Genomic DNA, 13,081 nt, shown 5'->3' with positions numbered 1-13,081 from the left:
AAAGTCTAAAATCATTTCTGTCATGCAGATAATCTTTATTAATGGTTGAAACTATACCTATTTGTGTTTTGAATCAGAAGAGAAAATAAAATAACCCTCTCAACAGTTACATATACAAAAGGAAAAAAACCTTTTTAAGGAACATTTACATATGTACAAAAACCTTAACAAAGCCATATAGAAATGACATATATTAACGGAGATAAATAGATGAAAATGGTGCTTCAAAAGTATTCACTTCCGTATTTTAGGGATCACAACATTTCCACTGGTTGCGATGGGAATTAGGATCTTTCGCTGGTCCATGCGCAGATACTTTTCGATGAGAACCTCCACTGGCACCTTGTCGTTTATGAATCCCTGCCTGCAGAATGTAAGAAAGAAAAACACAACATGAGTTAAAAACTGACAGAGCAAAGCATGCAAACTGAACATTTTAAAGAATCAATTCATAAATATTGCGCTCCCTGGCCTTTTCTTAAGCACAAACGTAAAACTCATCCATATAGGATTGAGATTTTCAGTCAGGTAAATTTTATTTTCAAGCTAGAAATGGACGGTCAGAAGGAACCATCAAGAAAAAAAGATTAAATAAAATTTGATGGGATTAATATACAAAATATTGCATTTTTTTTATCAAAAGGGGAAAAATTTTATCTTTATAACTCAACATTAGATCAATAAACTCATGTTACCTGATAATATTTTCCTATACAGAACCAGTTATCAACTAAAATCAGAAGGTGTGAGGGAGGCAGCATTTATGCTAAATAAATATAAGAATAATTGAATAATAAATAAAAGTGAGAAAAAAATATTAATTTGATTCTTTACATTTTGCAGAATTGTGTGTGGGTTTGTGAATCCCAGGCAGAAGCTAATGCTTTTCTGTTTATAAAAAGTTTTTTTATTAGTTTTATGTAACATTTTAATTTTATACAAGTTTTTATTAACTATAAATGGGAAAATCATCATAACAGAAATAAAGATTTTCACACATCCAAATCAATCTAATATAATAAATGGACTTTTCAATAATATTAAAATTTATTGAATGTGTCAGGATACCTTTAAAGATGTTTGTTATGTTTCATCTCAAATTAGATCATAAAACAATCTAAAAGTTATGAAAATTGGACAATTTTCCCCTGATTGATTCTTAGGGGAAAAACAGAAAAAATTGTTTTGTGAACACAGCAAGCAGCATATAATCCATGCACATTAAAGTTTGGTGGAAATCAGATACATTTTGATAAATAAATTGATCAAATAAAGCACATCCTTCATTTTTAAAACTGTTGCCTCCATCAGGAAGTTGCAGTTATTGTGTTGCACTTAACTGCTCAGTGAAAACTGAGTTTCAAAGAACCAGTAAAACCAGTTGTCAGAATCAGCAGCTGATCGGTGCGTCTCCAACTACAATCTCTGGAATCAACATGAGGAAATCTGTCTGACTCAATATGGATGTTTTAAATCTGACTTTTTTTTTTCTGTCTAAAAATATATGAAAACTCGCAAATTAACACTGAAAACTCAACAGAAACTGCACAAAATCCTGTTAGCATGGCAGCTAATCAGACCTCGGAGTTTGACACGCACCGTCTCAACAGAAGCTTAACGTCTTCAACTTCGATAGTTTTCCTCTTTGCGTGGGCTGCGTACGTCTCCAGGTCCTCAGCGACTCGGTTGAAGAACTTATCCATTCTGCCACAAAGTCGATAAGATCAATTACAAAAGTGAAACTGGTTATTTCTGCAGGATCAAAATCTAACGACGAACGGCGGTTTAAAAAAAAAAAAAAAAAAAGGCTTTTTAGAATGAAGTTGCTGATTTTTCTTGTATAAACAAAACAAATGTAATTTCTGTTACATCTCATTTAGGACGGGGAAGACGTCTGCGGAGACTTTTGTTTTGGCGAAGTGCTTGAAAACGTGTGTCAGGTAGGACTTTGGTAGGACTGACTCCCTCCTGGTCAGCCCAGTTCGCCGCCGTCTTGCCTCCTTTAGTTTAGCGGCAGGTAAAGCTTGGCTTGCACTACTGCAAGCATAAAAAACAAGCAGTAAATAGGAGAAACGTTAGGCTTCAGCACATTATTTCACTGGGGAAAGCTTGTTTCACGCTGCAGAAAGAAATGCGACTTGCCTCGCTGGGAGATTTTTAGAAACTGAAGGCAACACTGGAGGGCTGGAGGTAAAAAACTTTATTTTCTCTCTGACAAAAGCTGGCGTCTTGCCTGGGAAATCTGGATTTTAAAGAATATAAATTATTATCACTTTTTAAATATGGAGAATCACACAAACTAAAGGGTACGAGCCTTCACCTTCATTATCATCCTCGTCCCACTCTTTCTCCTGTTCCCCGGCTTCCTCTGCAGCAGCCTCAACATCCTCCTGCTGCCCGCTCACCTCTTCATCATGGCTGACATGGAGGAGGTGGAACGAGGCGTCTTTTCTCTCCGCCGGATTGTTTACATCCCAGGAATCTTTGTCCAGATGTAGCAGCGAACGTTTAGTCCAGCCTGGTTTTCCAGTTTGATTCTGAATTCTTTCCAAACTGGTGTTCAAACCCACAGAGCTGTAGCTTTTGGACTTTATGAATGAGTAACCTGTAAAAATAAAACGGCAGGAATTTGGTTTTTAAAAGGAAAAACACATTTGATTCTCCTTTCATCATCTTTTCACCCAAATCCATAAGCACATGTTCTAAAAAACGTTTTTATAAACTTATGTAGCAATATGACCAATTGTTAATTAATGGTTTATTAGAATAAAATTAATTCCAATCTTTTGACTAATAACGTCTGCTTTGACCTTCTTTTAGTGTTGCAGTTTGACCTCCATCCAGCAGAGGGCGCCGCTGGTCTTCCTTAAGGGACCGTAAAGAGTAACGTCCAGAGTCTGGTACGGGATGCGAAATACACTTTCTACACGTCAGCTTTGAAATAAAAACACGCAACAAACTCCTTGAGTTGTTTTGAAATAAAATCATGTGACAGAAATCTTTAGTTTTCACCTCATTGAGCCGAGCTGCGTCAATTTCTCTTTGAAAACTGACCGACGTCCTACGAAGGCGAGGAGTTCAGACAGAAAAGTGTAGATTGTAGCCCAATGGCTGCCGTAGGTTAAACTTTTCTCCATTAATTGCATCGACAACCACAGACCACTTTGCGTTACTATATCTCTGTTAATAGGGAATTTATTGTTTAACATATTTAATTTTTCTATTTAGCAACCTAAGAGATTCCTATTTAGTTATATTTTATAAATATATATAATATAGTCAGTATTTAATACAGCTAACACAAAATAAGTATATTATGAAAGATTTAGGAGGTTTTTCAGAAAATGGCTGCCTATCGATTAATCATTATTTGATCGATAATATCAATCAACTTTAGATAAACTCACAAATTGACAACTTGGGTGAGACTGTAAGTTGTAAAGTTTGCAGATGATGCCAACAAATGAGGAGCTGTACCTTCTGTTGCCGTGATGACGGGCAGAAGAAGCCCGCCCTCTGAGCGAAAAGCCCTGCGACTGATGTGTCGTCCTTCCTCCACATTCCCCTCTTCCGGCTTTTCCTTTTCCTTGTCGTCACGTTGGAGTTGATTAACTCCTACTACTGATCCACCTTCATCCTCGGGTTGGGAGCCGGCCGCAGCCTCCTCTTCCTCAGACGGAGAAGCTGCTGCAGCGTCTTCCTCAGTTGGTGATTGCTCCACACCTTCTTCCTCCTCAGCTGCAGCAACCTCTTCCTCAGAGTGTCCTTCGACATCTTCAGACTGAGAATTGGCTGCAGTTTCTACCTCATTTGGGGATTGCTCCTCACCTTCATCCTCAGCTGAGGAGCTCACTGCAGCCTCTTCTTCAGGCTGAGAATCGGCTGCAGCTTCTTCCTCAGTTGGGGATTGCTCCTCACCTTCATCCTCAGCTGAGGAGCTCACTGCAGCCTCTTCTTCAGACTGAGAATCGGCTGCAGCTTCTTCCTCAGTTACAGATTGCTCCACACCTTGTTCCTCCTCAGCTGCAGCCTCCTCTTCCTCAGATCCTCCTTTGACGTCTTCAGACTGAGAATCGGTTGCAGCCTCAGCTCCATCATCCAGATCAAAAGTCTGGAATCCAACCGCATTGTCCTTTTCCTCAGGTTTTGATGAAACGTCTTGTGTTTTATCAACATTTTCCATGCCTTCATTTTCCTCCATTTTTGTCACAGCTTCTTCTTCTTCAGCTGATTTCTGTCTCTCTTCCTCCTGTATGTCTCTCTGGTGCTGAGTCGCCATGACGGTGGGTTTATCCTGAGTGGCAGTGATGGAGAAGTTGGAGGTCATGGCGTCATGCTGGTCGTACAGAGCCGTCTGGCAGTTCACAATGTCGACCGTGACGTCGGGCTCGCTCAGTTTGCTCAGGCCCAACGTAATTCCCGCCAAGTTTGTGTCTTCGCTGCCGACCTCTCGCCCCTGAAGCGCGTCACTGCTCACGTCTGGAACACAATGCAGAGAAAAAGAGCCGAAACAAAAAGGAAAGTTCTTGTGTTAAAACTAGAGATGCACCGATTTGATAACATCTGTATCGGTCCCGATCCAATTATTGACAGTAAAGATTTGCTGTAAAATAAGAAAAAAAGTAGAGATTTGATGATTTTATGTGAATTTTGCAGATTTGTGAAAATCTGGAGGAACTTATTGGAGTCTAGAGAACTACATTAAAAGCGGACAAGATTTGGCTCCCGGGCCTCAAGTTTCGACACTTTTGCTGTAAAGAATCAGTAAAATGAAATGAACAGTGAAAAGACAGAATCACCTCCCATCTGCTGCTTGCTGAGGGCAGCACTAAACTCTTCCTCTGTGATCTTTCTGCGGTTCGAAACTCGTCTCTGAAGGCCTCTCTTCTCAGTGTGAACATCAACAAATGGGGTTTTCAGACTCAGGGAGGAGGAGCTGAGTGACAGAATGAACATGCAAATCATTTCATACTAAATAAATACAATTATTTCACTTGGAAGGTTTTTTATAAAACTTTACCTTGACAGGGAAAGCGATGAATGATCACCAATTGAATTTTCTGGTTCTTCTTCAGCTCCTGTAAGCATAAAAATCCCCAAAACACATAAATATAACAACTCTGTTAACTCTAGAGTCTGTATCACCACTGGGTCATGAGTAAAAATGTTTACAATCTTTCACAGAAAAATAAAGAAAGAAAGTTCAACTGTATCGTTTTCACCTTTAAGTCGTTTTTCAAAAGCGGTGACGTTGAGGCTCTGACGCGGTCTCTTTCTGCTCAGGCCCTTAGCGGCGCTCGCAATGTTCCCCATCGTCACATCCGGCAGATCCAGACCCGACAGCTCAATACTGGACACAAAATAAACACATAATGTACAAAGAGTCAACATAAAGGCGCTGAGAAACAGAAAAGAATTAGATTTTACACCAAACAGTCGCCTTAAACACACCTAGACCGACTTCTTGTAACTGTATTGTCTTCTGAAGGAGGTTGCAGCTCTGCAGGGGCGACTTTGTCATGAACCACTGGGGACTTCACAGGCTCTGAAAAGCAGAACCAAACAGCATGGATGTAAAGAGAAAAACAAAAACATCAGCCTCACTGAGAACTAGAAGGGAGGATAAATCCACCCACCTGTCTGCAGGATGTTCCGGAGTAAATGCCTGGGAGTTTCTCCGTCATCAAACATCATGGTGGAGGACAGAGTTTGCTGTCTGAGCACAGCAGAGGTGGTTCGTCGCTTGAGAGGCAGGGATTTCCTGGTTATATTCTGAAAACCAAAACACAGTCAGATTTAGATGTTTAAACTGACAACTCCTTACACAGTTGAGTTGTTTGTGTTCTTCTCGCCTCCTGGATTTTGTTCCTCAGGCTGCGTCGCAGGATGTTTTGTGGAGTTTGTGGTTCAGCATCTCTCCTGCTGCGCCTGCTGCTGCGCCGCGGCTCGCTGCCACCTGCTGCATGGGGCTCCCTGACATGCAGACAGAGAAGAAGTAAATTATCAGTTTTCAATCAAAATTCCTAGGCTTTTTTTTTGGCACCTTTAAATTCTTAAATTTAAGCGACTTCCTATTTATTAACACAACTAATGCATCTATTTCTGTTATTTCTTTACTTATAAAGAAATAACAGGCTACAAAAAATATGGCTACAAAAAAAAAAAACATTTAGCAAATTTCAGCAACGTGTAACACGTTAAACATGTCTGTCACAATAAGCAATTAACCACATAATAATTTAAAACAAACTCAATAATTCTATTTGTAATTTTTTTTTTCTTTTCTGTTTTTCTCCCAAGACCAGAAAGACAAAAGTCTTCAGTCTGTTGCTTTGGTCTCGCCATTTTTTGAAGGATAATTTTGTTTACAGACATTTTATAATTTATTTTAATTGCCGTTTCTGTTTTGTTTATTTTGGATTCCTAAAATTGATTAGAATTTAACGTTGACTGATTTTTTGAGAATGTGTGCTTGTATTATTACGACATTTCCATAATAGTACTTGAAAATTGTCTCAAAACAACTTTCTGGGACAATTTCTCCACAATCCAGTAAATGTGCATTTTGTTTTCACTTAAAGCTAGTTCCTATCCAGTTGTGCATTGTTGTCAGACTTTTATCAACAAATGAGAAAATACTGTGATCAAGTCTATAGTGCCTCTTAAATTTAAAGACTCTGTAAAATACCAAAAGGGTTTATTACAGAGAAGTGAAAATGGGTGGTAACAGCAGGGTAATTAGCAAAGATAATTGTCCAAATAAACACAGGAACAAAGAACAAATAAAAGGATATACTGTAGTAACAATAGTAGGAATGCCAATAATAGTGGTCATATGTTTAGAAAGCAGGGTGTTGTGACGAGGTTTGTTATTTATACTTTTAAACTTTGCTTAAAAAAACAAACACTTATTTCTCACTGAAAGAGAAGACAGTACCTGTTGCCGACAGGAGTCTTGGGCGGCTCGGTGATCAGAATTTGCTTGAGGAGGTTTCGAGGGGTCAAATCCTCCGTGGAATCCATTAGCCTGCCAAACTAAAAACCAGCTAACAAACCTCAGAGGAACTCCGTCTGACAACAAGCTGAAGCCACAGACAAACTATCACAACAGCGCGAACTTTTACCCACCAAAGAGAGACAAAAAAACATAAATTACTGTCACTCGACTCTAAATGACCATGACATTCGTATGCGCTAAGCTGTAACTGTTTTCTGGTTCAACAAGAATGTTTTTACCAACCGTCCCGCGATATATTTGAATGAAGTCTCGCGATAAGAAAGTTTTACCTGGTTTCTTCTTCAACGTGGCGTGCTTTGACTGGTGTGTTGCTGCCATCTAGTGGCTGTAAACTCAAATGAAAAATGTTTTTGTTTTTCCCTCGTCATGGCAGAAATATATTCTAATGTGACTGCACTTTTCAATTCTTCCTCATTAAAATGAGCTATCAGAAGTACAACATACTGTTCAATGTAATTTAATGTATTAATTATATTAGTATTGCACTATTCATAGTTATTGTGGCAATTTCTCATGTAAAATATAATTTAAAAATAAAAAAAATATGTAAGAAAAAAATATATATACAATGTACAATGACAAGATAATTCTCAGGGTATTTGCAAATACATTTTGTTGATATGACAAAAGAGCCAAGGCTCTAGTTGAGCTCAAGAACTGCAGTTTTTTTCTGTCTTTCTTTCTTTGCAACCCTGCTGTTTTTCAGTAGAGGGACATTTTCATGCATTTTCCCATCGATAGGAGATGAACTTCTGTCTCACAGTTTGTTTTTTCGTATAACAGAGTCACATCTTGCTTCACTTCCAGTTTCTCCTTGCTCCACTTTCAAGTGATATTTCCCAACTCCTGTACGTCTTCCAGGCGGGTTCAGGCTTCTGCTTACTACTGATAATGTTTTATACTAGTAATAGAAACCCTCTGCTTCTGACAGGTCAAAGTTTGCTTTAAAAGTCACAGCTTCCACTAGGGTGGCAATGCTTTAGTGCAGCTCACTGCTGAAATGTAAATATTAGTGTAAGAGCAGAGGCAGTGACATTTTAACTTGGAGAAGAAACAGCTCCATGGTTAAATAATCAACCTTCATGTTAAGTAAAAACCGAGTGATGTCAATACTGTTAGCCTTTAATGGCTCGATGGGAATTTTTAATGACAAAATCTATTCAATTCTATGTGTTCTACTAAAATATATGCAGATATAGGTAAAAGCTTTTTCTGAAGCAAATGCAATTTAACAGATTTGAAGGAAGAAATTATTTTTTTTAAAAAGGATGCAAGTAAACAATAAACAAGAAGAAGACTAAATATCTCTGATCCGTTGCTTTTTGTGATGTCACCAGAGGCATGTTTTCAAATAAACTCGCTTTGGGAAATAATTTATTTTTAATCTTGATTAGACAATTATTTACAGTAAAACGCAAAACAAACTAACCGTGACATTTTCTCCAGGAGAAAAACTAAACTTAAATTGAGGATTCAAGAAAAAGTTTGAACAATCGCCTCGACTCCAGCTGTGATAATAAAACCTCTGATTATGTAAAAAAAAAAAAACATACTAATGAGATTAATCATTTTAATTGCTTTAATAATTTACAACACGTAAAAGAAAAAAAAACAGAATTTCTCAGTAGAAAACAGGTGGTCGCCTGCTTTCATTCAAACTTGTATATGTTTATGATCCCTTTCCTGCTGATAATCAACTGTTAAATGACCAACACTCAACTTGAACTTTGGCAAAACAAAAAAGTGCATAAGCTCGGCACCCCGGTCGTGAAAGGACCTAGAAATCTGGCCGGTCCTTCTTCAGTTTGGAGTAATCCATGTTGACAGTGAAAAACTGGAAGAGTGAGAAAAAGAGACGTGAAAGGACACAGTCAGGGTGAGGAAGGAAATATGGACTTTGACGCATGATAAGAACACAAGTTGTGCTTTGACCCGATATGAAGAAATAACAACTATTAACTAGCGCGTGTTTTATTTGAATGTCTTACTTTGTACTGCTGATTGGGCTCCAGCTTGTTCCAGGGCTCTGGGTTGTTTGAGCGATCCCACCTGGAGACGACAGATTGTATCAGATGATTTATTACAAAACAAAAAAAATCTTAAAATCACACTATATATTGTGCTACACTGCAAAAACACAAAATCTTACCAAGTATTTTTGTTTAGTGTCTTGAAATAAGACAAAACTAACTTACAAGTAACTTTTCAGCAAGACGTAGGAACTTGTTTTGAGTAAATAATTATTTAATATTAATGAAAAACTTCTAGTGGCAAATACTCCAACTAATAACTTGGGAAAAAATATTTTTTGTACACTTGAAGTAAGACAAAACTAACTTACATGTGACTTTTCAGAGCTTGTTTTACATTGATAATTTATTGATATTAATGAAAAGTGCTAGTTGTACTTATAACCTGCTAAAAATGTCTAATCATTGAAATAATCTGTGAATAGAACAAATTATTTTCATCAATTTTATAGAATTATTTACTTAAACAAGTTTCTAGATATTGTGGAAAAGTCATTTGTAAGTTTGTTTTGTTTTATTTCAAGAATACTAAGATAATTATACAAGAAACCAGAAATCTGTACATTTGCAGCGTAAAGAGAATCCTTCCTGGGGTTCACAGAAAAACATTCCAATAAAATCACAAAAAGACATCAAAATACCTCAAAACACACAAACAATATTAAAATACAAATAAACAGACTCAACTATTTAAAAACTAAGTCAAAAACAAACAATATAAGATTGGCCATCCAGTTGATACTATGTTGTTTTTAAACTTTGACTAGGACTTTTTTATGAACTTTAGGGAATTGCTGAAAAGATATTTGAAAATTAATTCTGTCTTATTTCAAGTGTACTAGGATATTTGCATAAGAAACTAGACTAAATATTCTTGGCAAGTTTTTGCAGTGCAGAGAAACTTACGAGACATCGGGATTCTTCAGAGCCAGTCTGGCCAAGTACAACATGCTCATCGTCGCTCCACCACCGATGAAGATGAAGAGGGGGATCAGCTGTAGAAATCCAGCAATTATTGTGTTAAAACATAAGCAGATAATAAGATAATAAAGCTTTATTACATTGAATAACAGATAATAACATAAACAGAAGTTATTTCACATATACAGTTTTTATGTGAAAACAATGGGGGGGGGTATTATGTTTTCCACCTTTAATTTTACACACATCGTGTAATATTAAACTAAAAAAAGCATTGAAAATCCCAGACCATAATACCACCCCCACCATGTTTTACTGTAAAACTGAAGAAATGGTAAATGTCTTTTACTTGGATAATGCTTTACCAAGTCAGAGGACTTGAAAGCGCTTTAATCGACATTTAGTAATTTATACATTTACACAGAAACTGAGGCTGAACGGATCAGGGATTCAAACCGGCAACCCAACGCTGCCAATGCCAATTTCAGCCCAAAATCTATGTTTGGTTTCATCCAATGTTTTTACAGTGTTTTATCCACCCCCAGATGCTTTCTCTGGGGAAAAAAGGCAAACTTTTATTTTTAGTACAGATAAATTGTGAATGTAAGTGATTTCTGCTCTGTCAAAAACAACAAAAAAGAAGTTATGCACTGTATGCAAAGCATATGGGTGCTGTGCTAAAGAGGGCGCCAAATGATGGCGGAAAAACTATCCAATGAAGAATGCATGAGTGTCAATGCCTTTACTTTATTATATTTGAATCCTGTTGGATGACAGAATTGATGACAGTTATTTCAGTCTATGGAGAGGAGCCTTGTAAATATTCAGCTTAGCTTATGCTACTAACACAATGACACTTTACTTTTGTCTTCATACTGTGTATTGTAGTTACAGGTGTGTAGGGAAGCTGTTTTGTTTCTTCTCAGACACCTCAGAAAGTATGTTGTTGTTCTCCTGTCATAAGCTGTTTCTATTACGAATCTGCACAAAGCTTTGCTGATATTTCGCTAACGTTAAAAAACCCCCACAATTTTGAAACTTCAGTGTTTCTATTAAATAAATAATACAGTTAAAATAAGTTTGTTCAAGCTATAAGTCATTTTAAAATATGCTCGGCAGTCATCCTCCTCCCACTTCCTGTAGTCTTCGTCATTTCCGCCAGTAGCAACATCCGGTTGTCGATCACATGACTTTTGATTCAGACTGAAAACCACCTCTTTTTTATGTATATATATATATATTATAAAAAAACATCCACTTTCTCTAAATTAGCGTTTTTAAAAACGCTCATTTCTAAATTAGCGTTAAAAAAAGCTAATTTTAAGATCAACCGAAACGCAGCTAACATCGCTTTTTACCTCAGTTATGCAAATTGAGGGATGGGTTTTATTTTTGGGTTAATTCACTGCAGTAAATCCAAAAAGATAAAATATTGAAAGTACATCAAAAGGTTCATGACAACAAGATATAAGAATCAGTGGAAGTGGATGGGATGAGGGCTTTGGAAACATTTATCCATGAATTTATTCTTCTGAAGTCGCTGAAATTTTATTTCCAGGTTTGGTGCGATAATCGACAAAAAAACAAACTGGGAAATGAGTGAATGAGTCACCGACCAGCAGAGGACATTAACATATCTCTGGTCTATTTATATGGTCTCTGCCGTAAAGCAGACTGTTTCACCCCGTCGTCCTTGGAAAAATAGACTTCAGTCAGGCCTGTATGGATGCCTGACGCGCTTTGGCGACCAGCGCGCATGGCTGCGGTGTTAATCCCTCATCTGGATCTTTTCTCTGGGATCTGGGGAGGAAATGCGGCTGCTGTGGCTCCTGAGTGTAAAGTGCACCAAATCCCCGCAGGTGAAAGGGAAAATCTGAGCAATTCATTTGTTTTTACTAAAGAAATGAACCCAAATTGGTTGCGTTCATGTTTTAATCATCCATTCTGTTCATTTCTTGGTGGTTTATATATATATATATTTATAAATTAGCCATTTAAGTCAGATTTTGGGATTTAAGGTTATTGGGAGGAAAAATCTCCCAAACATTTGCGATCAGATCCCAATAATGTGGATATATTTTTATTTTTTTAACAGTATTTAAGAAGTGATCGCCCTTTTGTTTGTAATTTACGGAATATTTCAGGAATCGGGAGCGCGCCTCCCCTCAGCGTGCACGTTTCAATGTCAAATAAGGATAATAAGCACAGAAAAAAAAAAATAAATTACTGCATTTGAGACTTACAGAGGGGTGACTCTTGACCTGCTTCCGGACCACCGAGAACATGGACATGGCGGAGGGTCTTTCCAGCAACAACAACCAGAGTCTGTTGGGTTTATAGGAATCTGCGGACAGACAGGCAGGCAGAGCTGCAGCGGATCTGCTTTCTGCAGGCCTGGAGGCGCGCAGCCGAGCTCAACACCCACCTCCCGCCTGCTGCCAGCCAATCCCAGCCCCGTACGCGGACCCCAGTCACACCGCCAGGCTGCGGACCCCTTAAAGAAAAATCACCTGCTGCCGCCCGTCACCGCCTTTACCATCACACTTTCCCCACAACTTTGATGCAACTCAGTGAAAGATACTTTGGTTTTACATTTTTAAATCAACAAAGAACTGAGCCAAAACTCCATCAGAATTCTCCCTTATGTTTGTTTAACCTGACCTTTTTCCTTCCACTCAACTTTCCATTCATACACTTGGATAAAAAAAACAACAAAAAACAATTTATTGTTCTTGTACAACAGTCTGATTTCTATGATCTATATGATGCTTTACACTCAGTAAAGTCAGGGTGATGTTTAACATTTTGTTCACAAACACAACTAGAAGGAAACATTTTCACTCGTATTTAGAAGGAAAACAGCTCAGAGAATTGCTATAGAGATTCTGTAAATCAAACTAAAATGGTATCAAATATTTGTTTTACACTCCAAAAAAACAAAAGCAAAAAAAAAAAAAAAAAAAAAAAAATCCACAAATTCCACCAAGTTTTGTTCTAATTTCTAGTTTTGATGAGACGAAACCAACTTACAGGTAACTAAAAATGTTTTTATGCCTGTAGAACTAGAACTTTTTTATCAATGAAAAGGAATTATTGACTGATATCAAACTCT

The 13,081-nt window shown here is 37.5% G+C and overlaps 2 protein-coding genes across 2 annotated transcripts; both read right to left on the bottom strand.

Annotated features, from left to right (window-relative positions):
- Positions 1-23: 23 nt before the first annotated feature.
- Positions 24-7,232, bottom strand: cenpt (centromere protein T). The gene is made up of 13 exons (XM_055057711.1): positions 6,938-7,232; positions 5,853-5,973; positions 5,637-5,772; positions 5,452-5,545; positions 5,223-5,350; positions 5,021-5,078; positions 4,800-4,936; positions 3,478-4,479; positions 2,321-2,605; positions 2,143-2,242; positions 1,870-2,037; positions 1,600-1,704; positions 24-364 (listed from the first exon to the last, which is right to left on the bottom strand). The coding sequence occupies exons 1-13, from the start codon at positions 7,021-7,023 to the stop codon at positions 235-237; spliced, it is 2,550 nt and encodes an 849-aa protein (XP_054913686.1). The 5' UTR covers positions 7,024-7,232; the 3' UTR covers positions 24-234.
- A 1,342-nt stretch (positions 7,233-8,574) lies between these two features.
- LOC129377622 (cytochrome c oxidase subunit NDUFA4-like) lies at positions 8,575-12,387 on the bottom strand. The gene is made up of 4 exons (XM_055057708.1): positions 12,213-12,387; positions 9,955-10,043; positions 9,007-9,067; positions 8,575-8,852 (listed from the first exon to the last, which is right to left on the bottom strand). Exons 1-4 carry the CDS (start codon positions 12,258-12,260, stop codon positions 8,796-8,798), a joined length of 255 nt encoding a protein of 84 aa, XP_054913683.1. The 5' UTR covers positions 12,261-12,387; the 3' UTR covers positions 8,575-8,795.
- Between the last annotated feature and the right edge of the window lie 694 nt (positions 12,388-13,081).

The sequence above is a fragment of the Poeciliopsis prolifica genome, unplaced genomic scaffold (assembly GCF_027474105.1).
Source record: "Poeciliopsis prolifica strain line A6 unplaced genomic scaffold, Auburn_PproV2 SCAFFOLD049, whole genome shotgun sequence".
NCBI classification, from domain to species: Eukaryota; Metazoa; Chordata; class Actinopteri; order Cyprinodontiformes; family Poeciliidae; genus Poeciliopsis; species Poeciliopsis prolifica.
The sequence above is the reverse complement of the archived record's forward strand: the minus strand, read 5'-3'. Positions and strand labels throughout refer to the sequence as shown.

What these genes read in the sequence shown, in the direction of transcription:
- cenpt (XM_055057711.1), bottom strand. Translation starts at nt 7,023, where the DNA reads ATGGATTCCACGGAGGATTTGACCCCTCGAAACCTCCTCAAGCAAATT. An exon ending in AAGACTCCTGTCGGCAACAG is followed by an intron (nt 5,974 to 6,937) that starts GTACTGTCTTCT and finishes TCTGCATGTCAG; the next exon opens with GGAGCCCCATGCAGCAGGTG. An exon ending in TGAGGAACAAAATCCAGGAG is followed by an intron (nt 5,773 to 5,852) that starts GCGAGAAGAACA and finishes TTTGGTTTTCAG; the next exon opens with AATATAACCAGGAAATCCCT.
- LOC129377622 (XM_055057708.1), bottom strand. Translation starts at nt 12,260, where the DNA reads ATGTCCATGTTCTCGGTGGTCCGGAAGCAGGTCAAGAGTCACCCCTCT. An exon ending in AGGTCAAGAGTCACCCCTCT is followed by an intron (nt 10,044 to 12,212) that starts GTAAGTCTCAAA and finishes GGATTTCTACAG; the next exon opens with CTGATCCCCCTCTTCATCTT. An exon ending in CTGAAGAATCCCGATGTCTC is followed by an intron (nt 9,068 to 9,954) that starts GTAAGTTTCTCT and finishes TGTCGTCTCCAG; the next exon opens with GTGGGATCGCTCAAACAACC.